At 39.7% G+C, this 13,851-nt stretch overlaps 1 protein-coding gene across 5 annotated transcripts in view; it reads left to right on the forward strand.

Moving 5' to 3' along the window:
• The window catches only part of TPD52L1 (TPD52 like 1), a 65,952-nt gene that overhangs the window by 15,846 nt on the left and 36,255 nt on the right, over positions 1 to 13,851 (forward strand). For 4 of the 5 annotated variants that reach the window (XM_075145767.1, XM_075145772.1, XM_075145769.1 and 1 more), the window contains exons 2-3: positions 5,239 to 5,354; positions 13,036 to 13,184. In XM_075145767.1, the coding sequence (XP_075001868.1) occupies positions 5,239 to 5,354; positions 13,036 to 13,184 (265 nt within the window). Of the gene's footprint in view, positions 1 to 1,537; positions 1,626 to 5,238; positions 5,355 to 13,035; positions 13,185 to 13,851 lie in introns of those variants that run through there. The other variant, XM_075145771.1, reaches the window with a different exon arrangement.

The following is a 13,851-nucleotide window of genomic DNA, read 5'->3' on the forward strand; positions in this document are numbered from 1 at the left end:
ACTCCCTTCCCAAAGTGACCAAACCTTCCATGGCTCATAGCTAATACCTATGCATCTTTAGACAAAAATACTGTCTTTCCCAGACCAACTAGCTGTGTGTTGTCAGGTTACGTAGCTGGGCAGGAGAGGAAAAGGCCTGCCTAGGATTTTGTGATCATATGAGAGCGGTACTTATGGGTGGGCTTATATGACATTCCTTAAAGTGCGCTGGAGGGTGCTAGGCTGCTCCTTGGAAACCTTAAAGCCCTTAAAGCATGGCTATGTCATTGTCAGGGACTCACAGTACTCCCCTCGGTCTGGAGACTCTAGTTGTAAGTGTGAGATGACAGTATCTAGAGAGAGAAAGCAGTGACTGCAAGAAATGTTCTGCTGTCTTTGCAGCGTAGCACAGTGCAGAGATACCCACAAGCTCTGAGCAACTGGTATACATCCAAAGCAGAGGTCCTAGCTCAAGGCTCCAGAGCAGTATGTTTGTTATGTTATGTTATGTTATGTTATGTTATGTTATGTTATGTTATGTTATGTTATGTTATGTTATCAGCATGCATGAGCTGATAAGCTGTGTAACTTGGCATGGCTAACTAGCAGAGAACAAGTTTGTACTAATGCAACTGTAGTCTGAGTTTGAGCTGATGGATGCTGACCTATATTGTGCTCCATTTCAAATATAACAATGTCCTAATTGTAACCTCTCTGCTTATTGTTGCTGCTTTAGCAATGCCATTCACTACGTAGAACTTGACTTTAATTTAGCAGGATTAAAACATCATTATGTATTGGTCTGGGGAGTATCAGATATCTTGCAGTTCTAGAATTACTGTGAGTCTCAGTGCAGTGAAGTCAGTTAAATTTAATAATCAGGGCTAGGAACCCTAGGGGAGTAGGTTCTTTTAGTGTCTTTGCTTTTGTGAGCATGCAAGTAAAACTGCTTTAGCTCCCTGTACATAAAACCAGTTGGTAATTTGGCAGTAATAATTCTGACCAGGCATCTATTTGTCACTTCGTATGGAAAATTAATTTAGGCATTGGGAAATGTTTCACTTTGAAATTTTATGCCCCCTATATTTTGTCAGAAGGAGCCTTAACTGAGAGTTAGTAAGTAATAAATATTTTCCCTAATCCTGTAAGTTAGGAGAAAGAATGACTTAAATTAATTTTACAGCTTCCCCATACTTTCAGTAAGCTATTGGGAAAACAGAGCCTTGAAATGTTACCTGACTAGATTTGCAACTTCCCAACAAGCTTATTTTAATAAGCAGCTAATGATCATTTGAATACTATTATTTAAGATAGCCTAAATTTAAAGGAAAAGATGGGTTTTGCTTAGAGATCAGCAAATGGAAATCGAGGTGCACTGTAAAAGCTATCAAATTCCAATGCTGCAGGAAAGATTTGCCTTGGACATCTGATCTGTATTTTAGTTTCTGTCAGAATTTACAGATTATTTATGTAACTATAGATACATTATGACTATGTATAGATATATAGTTATCTATATAGATATATACTATGTAGATATATTTAATTCCAGGTGAATTGGGACCAGTTAAGTTCCTTCTACCCCCAAAGGAAGAAGCATGAAACTTAACAAGAAGAGCTGTGTTACGCGCTCAGCTGCAGCAACTGTATGTATAAACTGAATGTCTGTACATGCACACAGATGAATGTCTGCCTTGCTAACGTGCAGATTTCTTTTTTCCTGGGTGAAGTACATAATTGTTGGAATTGAATGTACATGGTATAAAGTATAAAGTATAAAATGCAGTGTTATCTTAAAATTCTGGCTTTTAGATGCCTAAATCTGGCACTCTTCCATATAGTGTAGGAAAATACTTAGATTCTTGGACTCAGCTCTAACCATTTAGCTGAATCAACTCATCCTTGTCTGTGTTTTCATGGATTATTAGATTGGGTGTGTTTAACAAAATGTGTAGCTAGATTAAACACACTAAATAGGATCCAACCTTGTTCCTTGATTCTTAAAGAATTACTCACGTGGTTAATTCAAGACATGTCAGCATTCCCACTGAGCTCTTGTATTCTATTATGCTTCTGTACTTGGTGCATCTATAACCAATGTCTGAATGGTGTATTTCCCAGGCTGCCTAGTTGAAAGGACCCTACAGGGAAGGTTGAGAGGAGGCAGTGCTTCCTGCACAGAGTAGAAGGTGGGAGAATATTTTGGGGTCAGCAATACTAGCGATAGGAGCTGTTTCACTACCAAAATCATTACCAATTCTTATATATATTGGTGTGGATTTTGCTGCAGGTTCCTGTTCTCTTTGGAGACTGCAAAACTAACAAGTTGTCTTATGAGCAGGAAAATGTTGATAGCCTAATTTCCTATGGTTTTGTGTCTTGTGGTTGGCTGACTTCCTTGAATCAAGTTAATACTCTAGTTCCTCCTGAGGCTGTGCTGAACTCTTCCTGGGTAAGGTGCTGTAGGAACCTCACAGAAGGTGTGCTTTGGTGGAATGGATGCTGTGGTGCTCAGAAGTACAAACTTGGACATTTTTTTCTGTGTTGTAGAACAGATTTTATGAATGATGCTTCTTCCCTGTTTGGTTTGTCAAATACCTCATATAAGGATGAGCTCATCTAGCATTCTCTCTGTCTGTGAAATCACTTTAAATCTTCTCTACCAACTGACTGTTTTCATAAACATGTTTTAAGAGACCTCTAACTCTGTTGGAAATCTAGTACAGGACTCTGGTTGTTAGAGGAGAAATAGGGACAGGCACATAAACTAAAAGAACAAAGACTAAGAAGAACAAAGTCTTGGGAACCTTGCCTGCATACTTTGCTGTGCAATTGCGTGAAACTGTGGATGCTAAATTCTCTGATATAAATCACAGGGACAGAGTTCTATGTTTACGTTCTCAATAGATGGAAACAGTTGAGATCTCTTCTGCCTCAGGAAGCCTGTTTTCTTCCTAATGTGTTCAGTTTTTTATTCCTCCCTTTCCTAAGCTGAAGACTAAGACAGGCAAATTAGAGAAATGGTCTGCGAGGGTAGCCCCAGACACTGGTGAAGAGATCTTTTCAGGTCAGATTCAAGAAATGAGTTTCTGTTGCTCAAGTGGGGAAAAGAGATTGAGAAGTTCAGATGACCTAGCACTAGAAGTGAAGCATACTACCTGTGCTGATAGACCTGGCCCAGGACTGAAGTGGTCATAGCTGGTGAGAGGATACCAGTGAAGCTATCTTAAACAAAGTAGAATGGCAGCAGAAGGTGAAGTCCAGGCAGTGGATGAGGTTGCAGAGGATCATGCAGAAGATTGACATGCATGTGCTATTTTGGAATGGATTGTAGTTTCAGTTCAATCTTGAAGTTTGAACTTGACTGACCATTGGGTCTAGTTAAGTGTTACTCAGTCATTTTTGGTGATTTTGGCCCATATTGACCTCCACATCTATCTAACCATTGTCCAGCAATTCTGGCCTCTTTAGCTAGCTAATCCCAAACTAATGCTATCCCTTGAGCACAGATCTGCCTTCTTTTTAGCTCAAGTGTCAGTTGCTCCAAGATTGCATCAACTCACATCTACTCCAAGACTTTCCTTAGGGGTTTTCAGCCTTAACCCTGTTGCCCCTGAGATTCTTCCTGGTGTTTCCAAGAGCTGCCCTGTACTGCTGCTCCTCTATCCATAAAAAAAGAGACTGCTTTCAAGACCGTGGGGACCAAGTTTAGCCTTATTCCCATAGCAACACTATTAATCCTCAAACAAATACCAAACAAGAATTGTGTTTAGGGATGGAGGGGTGTTAATAAAGGTGTTTTGGGAGTATTCCTACTGAATAAATGTGCTTTTCTTTTGTTGTGACTTCTGCAATCTAGGTTTTCTTGGTAAGCTGTTTTTTGGGTGATAGCTAAGGTATATATGCTTCTATATGCTTTCATGTTTTGTAAAAGGTTTTGCGCTTAAGGGTGATGCTCTATTCTTGCGTATGGTGCCAGGCAGGGGTTCAGCACCTGTGTTGCTGCTCTTTATCTTCCCACTCAGGGGAGGTTGTAATTAACAAGGCTGAGTTTTGCGTTCTGCATGAAAATATTAAGTACTCAATTTCAAGTCGTTGAATACTCCAGACTTGCTGCTTGTAACCTCTACTCCCTACTGCCAAAACGTAACGACGTTAAATTCTAATCTCTATGTAACAGAGAATACAGGCCTCTGTGGACCTGGGAAAGAAGTTGTTCTCTTCTGTATTAAGCAGTATACAGATGTCAAGAGTTTGCTCTTGTCAAGAGTCAGCTGAGATAGCTGATTACCCCACTGAAGAACTGAAATACAGGGAACAGTGTTGTCCCAGATGTAGCCTGGAAGAGAATTTTCTTCCACAACAGAAACAGATTGAGAACTTTAAAACAAGTTCTGAAGGAGCGAGAATGTTTTCTGTTATCTCATGTTTTGCATTGTTTTGTTTGCAGACAATGAAGAATGAGAGGCTATTAATGGCTGGAACCCCAGCAATCATTCTTCTCTTTACTGAATGACTGGGAGATGGGTTATATTTTGTTTCCTCTGTATATATTATACCAGGCAGGCCCAGGTCTCGCAAACATTTATGTATGTGCTTATCTTGGTTATCACACATACTGATCCTGATCTTGGACAAGCAGAAGAATGTAAATGGAGGTCCAGTATAATCGTTCACCCTTCACAGGTTTAGATTGAGCGATCAGGTCATGCTTGTCTCTAACATTTAGAAAATTCAAACCGCAGGTATGGCATTTGCTTCTGCAAACTGTGTATATCTGTAAGGTTCTCAAATTGCTGCAATCAGAGGTACTTTTAAAGCAAATTTCTTTCAGTAATATACTTCCTATATTGCTCAATGGACTATTCACTATTCACATCAGTGATCCACATTAACAGGCTTTCTTATTTTGAAGAAAAATCTTTCTTTTTTCCTTTTTTTCTTCTATATTGTTAGAAGCAAGGAGATGCCTCGTCAGGGACTAGTGGGGTCCAAGGTGATTGCTTTCTGGGAATGAGTGGTGCTTTCACATATTAAATTGCTTCTGTGCAGACATTACCATCTGATACTTCCAATAGCTTTTCAGAATCAGAGAGGAGCAGAATCCAAATGACCTTTAGCAGGAAAAGGTTTTTTTATTGTTCTTTTTTTTTTTCCTAGTGGGTGAATATTATATCATTCTAGATTTTAGGGGAGGTCAGTATCATAGCTGAAATAATTGATAATGGTTGTCTTGACCTTTTAATTCTTTATTTTAAGGCCTGTTGGAAACCCAGTCTTTGCATGAAGCAGATGAAGATGTGGTCACTGATGTTGATTTCACCAATATGATTTCGGAAGAAGAAAAAGAAGAGTTAAAGATTGAGCTAGCCAAGGTAATGAATTTGATTTTCTGTGAGTGTTACTGTTTCTACTTCCTTAAACTGGAAGATATTAATTGTAGGATGAAGTACACATCACAAAGGTATGCTCTTCCTTTTTAGTAAAATTATTCTAGGCTACAATAATGTGAACCAATTAATTTCCTTAGATATTTTTTGAAGATTAAATATCTTCTACTTGATGATTGTAGAGAGAAAGTTAAATATACCTTACCATTTTAGTCAAGACGTGTGTCTTTATTTATAAACCTTCCTTTATAAAGAATGAAAGGTGCTCTTCTTATTAGATCTATAGTATTGTTGTTACAGTGGTTATGACACCTGATGGAAAAGATTTTTTGTGTGGTGCTCAGAGGAAAAGCTGCTGCTGATGGTTACAGAAGGGACTGATGATGATGGGCACAGTAATTTCACCACATTTTTGTTTCCTTTGGCACTGGTGTGTTTGGAGAGGGTTATATTTTTCGTTTGCATTTGTTTTTTGCTTAATTAAAGAACTTCAGGAGATGTCATGAAACCATGAAGAGGTTTAAAAATAATAACAAGTAGATGGGAGGAAAAAGGTGTGAACCATGTGGTCTTTGTATTACAAAGATTAAAGAGATTGTCTGGATTCGGTCTACAATGGGAGGGTGAATTCAGTTTTAATTTCTGCTGCTGAATACCACAGAAACAGAAGTGAAATTCCAAAATGCAAATGAGAGAATGGGAAAAAGTGAGGGTTTATTTATTTTAAATATGAGACAAATAACAGAAATCACAGCTGTATGAATGAGGGGAGTTGTTTTTGTCTTAATTGAAATAATGAATTTTTAAGACAGTAGGTTGGAAACTTCACATAGCATGAATAAAATAACAACCCATTTGAATAGTAGGAAACCCAGAATTTGGGACTGTGAGCATATACCCTCAAAGTGTAAACCGGTTAGGAAAAAAGTATTCCTTCATAATTGTTCCGTAGTGCTCTGTGAAGCATTTGCCACTATTACACACAGAATGGGCGCATCCAGAGGACAGTTCTTTTGCAGAAATGGATCCCTGTCTTTCCTACAACAGAAATATTTAAATTAACATTAAGTTGTAATATTAAATACTCTAAGAAGTCACATTCTTAATGACTCTCAAGTCATTTACCTTCAGTGCTGATTTAGGATTTTCCAGTGAAAAAAAACCCAAAAGATTGTTTTTTTGCTTTAATGTTTTATCAAGACTTGTGTTTCTGAGTTGCTGGTTAATTTTTACTTCTTTGCTGATCTTGTCACATCTGTAAATAATAAGAAGGAAGCTGAAACTTTACATGTTCAGTTCGTCACATAGCGATGATATAGGAGTTGGGCTGTTCATTATTGGCTTTTCATCAGGACCAGAGGCAATGGGCACACACTGAAGCACAGGAGCAACAGCTCTGAACATCAGCAAACACGTTTTTACAGTCAGTATGACTGAGCACTGGCACAGGTTGCCCAGAGAGGTTGTGGAGTCTCCATCCTTGGAGATATTCAAAAGCTGTCTGGGCACAGTCCTGGGTAGTTGCTCCAGGTGGCCCTGCTTGGGCAGGGGGATTGGACGTGATGACCTCCAGAGGTCCCTTCCAACCTCAGCCATTCTGTGATTCTCTTTTCTGATGAAAGGGACTTAAGAGGCAGATGGAAACAAGGAATCAAAAAAGAACTTCCTACGACCATCTGAGAAAGATATGCCTCTCTCAAGAGAATTAATCTCAAGAGTTTCTGGGCATCCTTCCTGCTTGCTGATTCCTGCGGGAGCAGAGAGTTCTCAGTGGCTCATGGCAGAAATGCTTTAATTTATGTAACAACACACAAATGAGAGATTGCCTTTCAAATATTATGAACTTGGCTGACCTAGAAATTATTTTCTGAATTGCTCACAGCAGTTTACTGGCATACAGCTTATGCTTAAAAACAAAATAAAACTGGTAGTTTTGCTAAGAAAGGTTTGGAAAACTTGAATTTAGAGTGAACAAAGTCTAAACATAAATGAGGCTTATGATTCTTAGAAAAGACTGTAAAAAACATGTAAGACCTTGACTCCTTCAGAAAGAAACCTCTGTGGGAATTGGCTAATGTTTCCTTTTGAAAAGCTGTTAGTCTTTACTTTCAAGCCCCCTCTGCTCTACCGGTGGTAGTTTTGTTTTCTTCCATGTCCTTATGTGTTAGGTAATACCTGTTGTGCCTGTTTGAGCCTGTAGGAACAAACAACTTTCTTCTTATTGTTCTGAAATGTTCAAATCTTCCTTAATGCTGTAATCACTTCGTAGCTGATGTAATGGGGAGCTGTTGTGAGCACCTGTTGTGCATGTATTTAAACAGAAAAAAATATGCTCCATCTTTCTGTTGTGTATCTGCTGTATATATTCTCTGTCTTCTTCCTCTTCCTCCTTCCCTCCCCGACATTAGGAGGGGAACTAGCACTACTGTTTTTCTGACAGGTTTCTTGTATACTCTTTTCCTATTCCCCTACTAGTAGTCTCTTTGTACTGGAAGCTTTTCAGAGCGGGGACTAACTCTGTTCTTGTATTTGTAGTCTGGCTAACACAGCAGGGTTCTGACTCTAATCGAGCCTTGGAATTTCTACAATGCAAGTAAAATGAGTAACCCTTACAGGAACTTCTAACAGTCATTTGAATTAACAGAGGTCAGTCTGACATTTCAGAATAATAGCAGAAAATTGTAGCCCAAAAGCTTTACATAAGGCCAGAGGCTTGTTAGCAGAACAGATTTTTTTTTTTCCCCCCCTCTTCCTCCCTCAGTGTGAGGAGCATGGTACAATGACTCCTGAGTCATGATGGGGGCTGAGGTTTTGAGCTATCTCGCTCACTGCTGTCAGTTGTCCTTCCATTGCGCTCATCAAAGTAGTCATTTACCCCTTGCTGTCTTCCCCCTCCCATACCTTCACAAAAGCAGCTATCTGGTTTGACCTACAAGATTTCTAGCTGATGCACAGTTTCTAAGTTCAGCTATGTGTGTTACTGCATGTTTATTCCCAGTTTGAGGAAAGATGCGAGTACCTTTTTCTGCAAACTTATGGCTAATTTTATTTATGAGTGTCCCTGATGTCTCCGGGTGCTATTCACCCAAGGAAAAATTTATAAATCAACAGGTACTCAGCCTGGAGGTGTAAAATTTGAGCTATATGATTTGGTGCAGAGGTGAAGTGCCTGTTATTTTTTGTGCTATGTTATTATGTTCACAGTTACAAATACTTTCTTGAAGAGGCTACCATAGTAAGTTGCTCACATTTCCTTACAAATATTTTATGCATTTTAGTATACATGTTATAATGCTCAGCAATTTTGAAAAGAGGTAACAATTCAATAACAATCACTAGTTTACTAAATACAATAGCTAATCAAAATTTAAGGGTCGCATGGACTGGCTTCATTGAGAGACAGTTTTTCTGTATGTTTGCTGTAACTTTCTTTGTGTCTTCTGACATAAAAAGGAGTACGTGAAAGAACGGTATAGAGAAGATGCAGTCTTGTGGGGTTTTTTTTTGAAAGACAATGAAATGAAGGAAAAGATTATTTTCTACCTCACAAAATGAACTTCTTTCTGTTATCGAGTACCTCCTCATAGATGCTCTTCCCACCAGTGATAGAGCTGGTCCTTCCTTATTGCATTTTTTGTCTGTTACATGTTTTCCAGCTTTTCTTACAGGACATAGCTATGCAGAGAGTTGATGTTCAGCTCTAGCACAGGCAGGCAGATGCACGCTGCGGTCTGCCCTCCACGGTGGTACCTGTGGTGGTGAAGTGTGTGAGCCTGCCCTGAGGATCCAGGGTATTTCCGAGCCATGGTTGCACAATGTGAGAGGTTTTGTGGCAGTGTCCTTTTGAACTTTCTACCCCTACTATTTTCACCTGGGTGCCTTCTGGCTGGTTTTGGCAGCACGGCTAGGAGATGCTGTGCTGTGAGCTAGTGTGACGCACCTGTACAGGGGGGAATTGTGGTGGTGCAAGCAAAGACGGGTCTACCAGCTCACAGGGGCCAGTGCGAGTTCCTTGGGACAGCACTGGCTCCAGGACCTCCCTGTCAGGGGACCGTGGACTCCGTTTCTTCGCTGATTTTGCTGTAGTTGCCGGCTCCTTCTAAAGTTTTTGTCAGCACATTATCACACTGCTGGTGTTGGTTGCGTAACTCGCTTTTTATTTCTTTAAACAATACCTGACAAAGCCTATCCCTCAGATAGTTCTCACTCCTAAACGGCCATGTCTCCCTTTCAGTAGTGATGTATGCCTATGGTACATATCACCGACCACGACCTCGATGGGTGTACAGCGTGTGCTATTTTTAATTGATCACTGCCTTCCTCTCTTCTCCATCTCCAGCCACTTGTTCCTGCCCTCTGTGCTGTGCCCACACAGGTACTTGCACACCTCTCCGCGCTGGATCTGGCTTAAAAATAGCCCTTGTTTTTTCTGTGATGGCTTTTGCCTGGTTCAGCTCCCCCTGGTGAGGAGGGCTGTGCAAACAGCCAGGCCAGGGCACTACACGTTTGGGTGGTGTAGTGGTAGGGAAAAAGGATGCTTAATCTAAATTAGAAGTACACATTTAACTATGCTGGCTTCTGTTTTCTGTTGGGGCCCCTTAATATTTTAATCACTTACTGCCTTGATCCTTAAAACAAGCATAATAACTACTCAACTTACTGTTCAGCTTACCATTCAACCCATTCATCAGTATTATTCCAACCAATAGCTGAATCTTTCACACCTGCACATTTTATGTAGTACTGTGTATATCTCAGAATATAGATAATATCAACTGATGTAATTTTTTGTTAATAGTAGTTTACTCAAAATGTTCCATTTTACTGAATAAGTACTTTCTGGTTTGTTTTTTATGAGCTGTTTTGTGAGTGTCTACTGGAAAAAATGGGAAAGGTTATATGTTAGAGAATTACTGGGGTGTTTTTTTCAGGCATGCCACCATCTTAAAAGGATGTTCAACCCTCTAAAACATACAATTTGCCCTAAAATAATCAAAAAAGGCAAAACAAGGGAAAATACTTTTTTGTATTTGTGTGCTGGACTTACCTGGACTTCACTGTCCTTTTTCCATATTATTAGTCAGTCCCAGATTTCAGAGAGATCTATCTGTAGTTGTGGTTTTTTTCCTGGGGTCTCACCTTTGTGTGATTTACATGTTACTCATGTCAGCTAATCATGGGAATCATAATGTCTTAGGTGGTCAGCTTCTCTCCTTGCTTTTGCACATGTTCCACACAATAATAGAGGAAGGAAAAAACAGCTACTAACTCTGATTCCTAAGCCCACAAAAAGGGAGAAGGGAACTTTGTCCCTATGTGAGGCATCTCTACTGACTCTGTTGCGCTTAGAAAGAAGGGAAACGTGAGGATGAGAAGGTTGTATTTCTATTGCTTAAACCCTAGTTTCATAACGGAGTCTGCATTTATAACAGTGGACTTTTCAAAAATGCCTAGGCAGGTGATGCCTGACTTCCATGGGAGTTAGGTATGTAACCTCCTTAAATGCTTTTCAAGATCCCACTGTAAGTCCCTAATCCTTTCTGCCTGCTTCACAGTCTTCAATCACTGATATCTGAGTACTTAAGGGAGGCTTTGTATCTTCCATTATTTTAAAATGATGGAACTTGAGGAGGATTTTGTCAAATCAAAACCAGACTCTGATCTCTAAAGAAAAATAATTTCTTATTTTTAATACAGTCCAAAATGTTGTTCATACTTACACCATTGAGCACATGCTTAATGCTGGCTTAGGGCTTTACAGCTTTAGGTGTCTATTCAATGGAACAGATGGAAAGTAATTTTAATAGAAGCCCCTGAATGTTTACATATCCAGGTACCTAATGATCAGCCTAGTGCTAGTCCATATGGAAAGCATTAATGTTTAAGTACATGTAAGCATACTGGTATTGCTTTAAGTTAAGTTCTTTAGCAATGGTACTCAGGCAGACTTGTGCACTAAGGGGTTGGCTGTGGATGGGAAACAACTAAAGGGAGCTCTGAACTGCCGCCTGAGGAATGCTGACATTTGTGATTTCTTCTTTCTGTAAGCATTTAACCAGTTATCCTCTCAGAAGAGAAACTCATGCTGCCTCTTGACAGCATATCATTTGCAGGTTAGGAATATAATGGAGCGTAAAGGACATGGGAAGGAATAAAGCAATTTTGGATTGTTATGTATTCTACCAGCAAAGTGTTGGCATCACAGACATTGGTGAATACTGATATCTGCTTCACTGAGGTCATGATTTTGCCTTGTGTTCATAGTCTTGCTGCTTAATTCCTGAGCTGCTTGAATAATTTCGATAGCAGGTAGTGACAAAAGAGAAACTGATAGCTGGGGGATTCAAGGGTGAGACTTTTCAAGAACAATGAGCTTGCAGCCAGTTTTACAGGGAAGTAGAATGCATGAGTGTGTAAAATAAAAATAATGCTGGTATTGACATCCTAAATATAGCCCTGGAGGTCAGCAACTCATTCTGCTGGTGCTTGCCTCGTTCCCTGCAGCCTATGGAGTTAAATCACAGGGAGACTGTGGTTCCAGGGAACTTAACATATGGTAATCAGATACATTACCATATGTTACCCTATTAACATATGGAGGAAAGAACACAGTTGGTAAGGGAACTTCTAAACCTGAAGTGAAAGGCAGCTGCTCTGGTGTCACTTGCCCTTGTTAGCTTCAGTACCCCTGAGTGCCTCTGTATAATTGGTTTAGGAGGCTTCTGTATGAAGAACGCAAACCCAGCTCGCAGGAGTGCTGCCCAAGGGGGAGGATCCTGAGCCAGTGGCAGGCTCATTCAGCAGTCCCTCGCCTCAGTCAAGTGTTCTCGTCGTTGCCTTGCTAAAACACTGGCTTGGTTTAAATGTTCGAAATAACATCCACTGCAGGGAGAATTGTATCCCTCTGTTTGGGCTGAATGGTGTCTGTACAACTTCGCACGGTTTGGTTAATGACTAGGAGCGCTGAAAAGACTAATCTGCTGTGTCTTCTGAAGGATTCTATGCTTTGGGTAGGACCTGTTCACTCATGTTAACAGTCCATCTGCTATATATTTTTATTTTACTATTTCGAAATATGTAGGACGTAAAATATATAGATAAAACTCATGTGACAAGGACGTAACTTTTTATGATTCTGTCAAGTCATATGTTATCATGCGATTTTTTTTTTAACCTGCTCCTAAGAATTTGCATCTATTTTTTTCGTGAGTGTAAGACTAAAAAGCTGCAAATATGAAGTTAAAGCCTGTGGATTCAAAGAGAGAGATCTGCCTGAATTATCCAGTCTTCTCTTGCTCTACCCATTCCCATTTTACTAGTGAATAGAAAGCTGATGTTTGAGACTCCTAATGCTCTAAGGCAGATATTGGTCAAGTTGCTCAATAGTCACTTCCTTCTGCAGAATTCTCTCTCTTACCAGATGCATGTGTGTGATGGTGCACATAGATGGCATAGTTCGAGACATCCATTTAATGTAGTGTCAGCTCTGTTCTGGGCACGTCTTTGTGATCTCCATAAGCACTTGAATCTCTCTGTCTCTTTAGTCACCTACAAAAAATGCAAGTTGATGTGAGATTCATTTAATGTCTTAACATCATATGTGTTTATCGCTCTGTGGGAACGGCTAACATCTTTCTCCTTTCTCCTTCCTCTTTATGTCTCTCAGCTAGAGGATGAAATTTCAACTTTGCGGCAAGTGCTAGCAGCCAAAGAAAAGCACCTGGTTGAAATTAAACAAAAGCTTGGCATAAGTCTGATGAATGAGCTGAAGCAGAACTTCAGCAAAAGCTGGCATGATATGCAGACCACTTCTGCGTGAGTACAGACCTTGCACAAATTCATTCTTACATGTTGTGTAGCGTGTTGGGGGTACTGTCTTGATGAGCCCTGGTGTGAAATTTAGCAATTGAAATACCTGCCAGGAGGAGTAGATGGCAGGGACAAACATGTCAAGCTTCTCAGAGCAAGAAGACCTGGAAAAAACCCTTCCACAGCAGCAACATGCTTTGCTACTGCATCTTCCAAAATCACAGCAACTGTAACTATCGTGGCACTGAGAAGGTTATCTTCCTGTCCCACGACACATTCCTACAGAGTCCTTACTGAGGAGAGAAAGGACCTTTTTTAATCTCAATGTATTATATTTTTCAACTTCCAAAAGAGACAATGTAAAATAATAATAATAACGATAATAATAATAATATAATAATAAAAATAATAGTAATTACCAAAACATTAGCAGCTATTTAAAAAAATAGTACCATAATTTGAATTATAAAGAATACTGGCAGGTTTGATTGATGTGTGACTCTGTTTAATTCCTGCTTTTAGTTGTCCAAAAGAAACAAAAAAAAAATTGTTGGAGTAACTATACCATCTTTGAGGTTATCATAAGTCCTACGTCCATCGACTTTTTTGTTATTTTCCAGCAGCGTGTTCTTAGGCAAGTCCCTGAAGCCTCTCACAGCCTTGGTTTACCACT

This window comes from Calonectris borealis, chromosome 3, assembly GCF_964195595.1.
Source record: "Calonectris borealis chromosome 3, bCalBor7.hap1.2, whole genome shotgun sequence".
Taxonomy (NCBI): domain Eukaryota; kingdom Metazoa; phylum Chordata; class Aves; order Procellariiformes; family Procellariidae; genus Calonectris; species Calonectris borealis.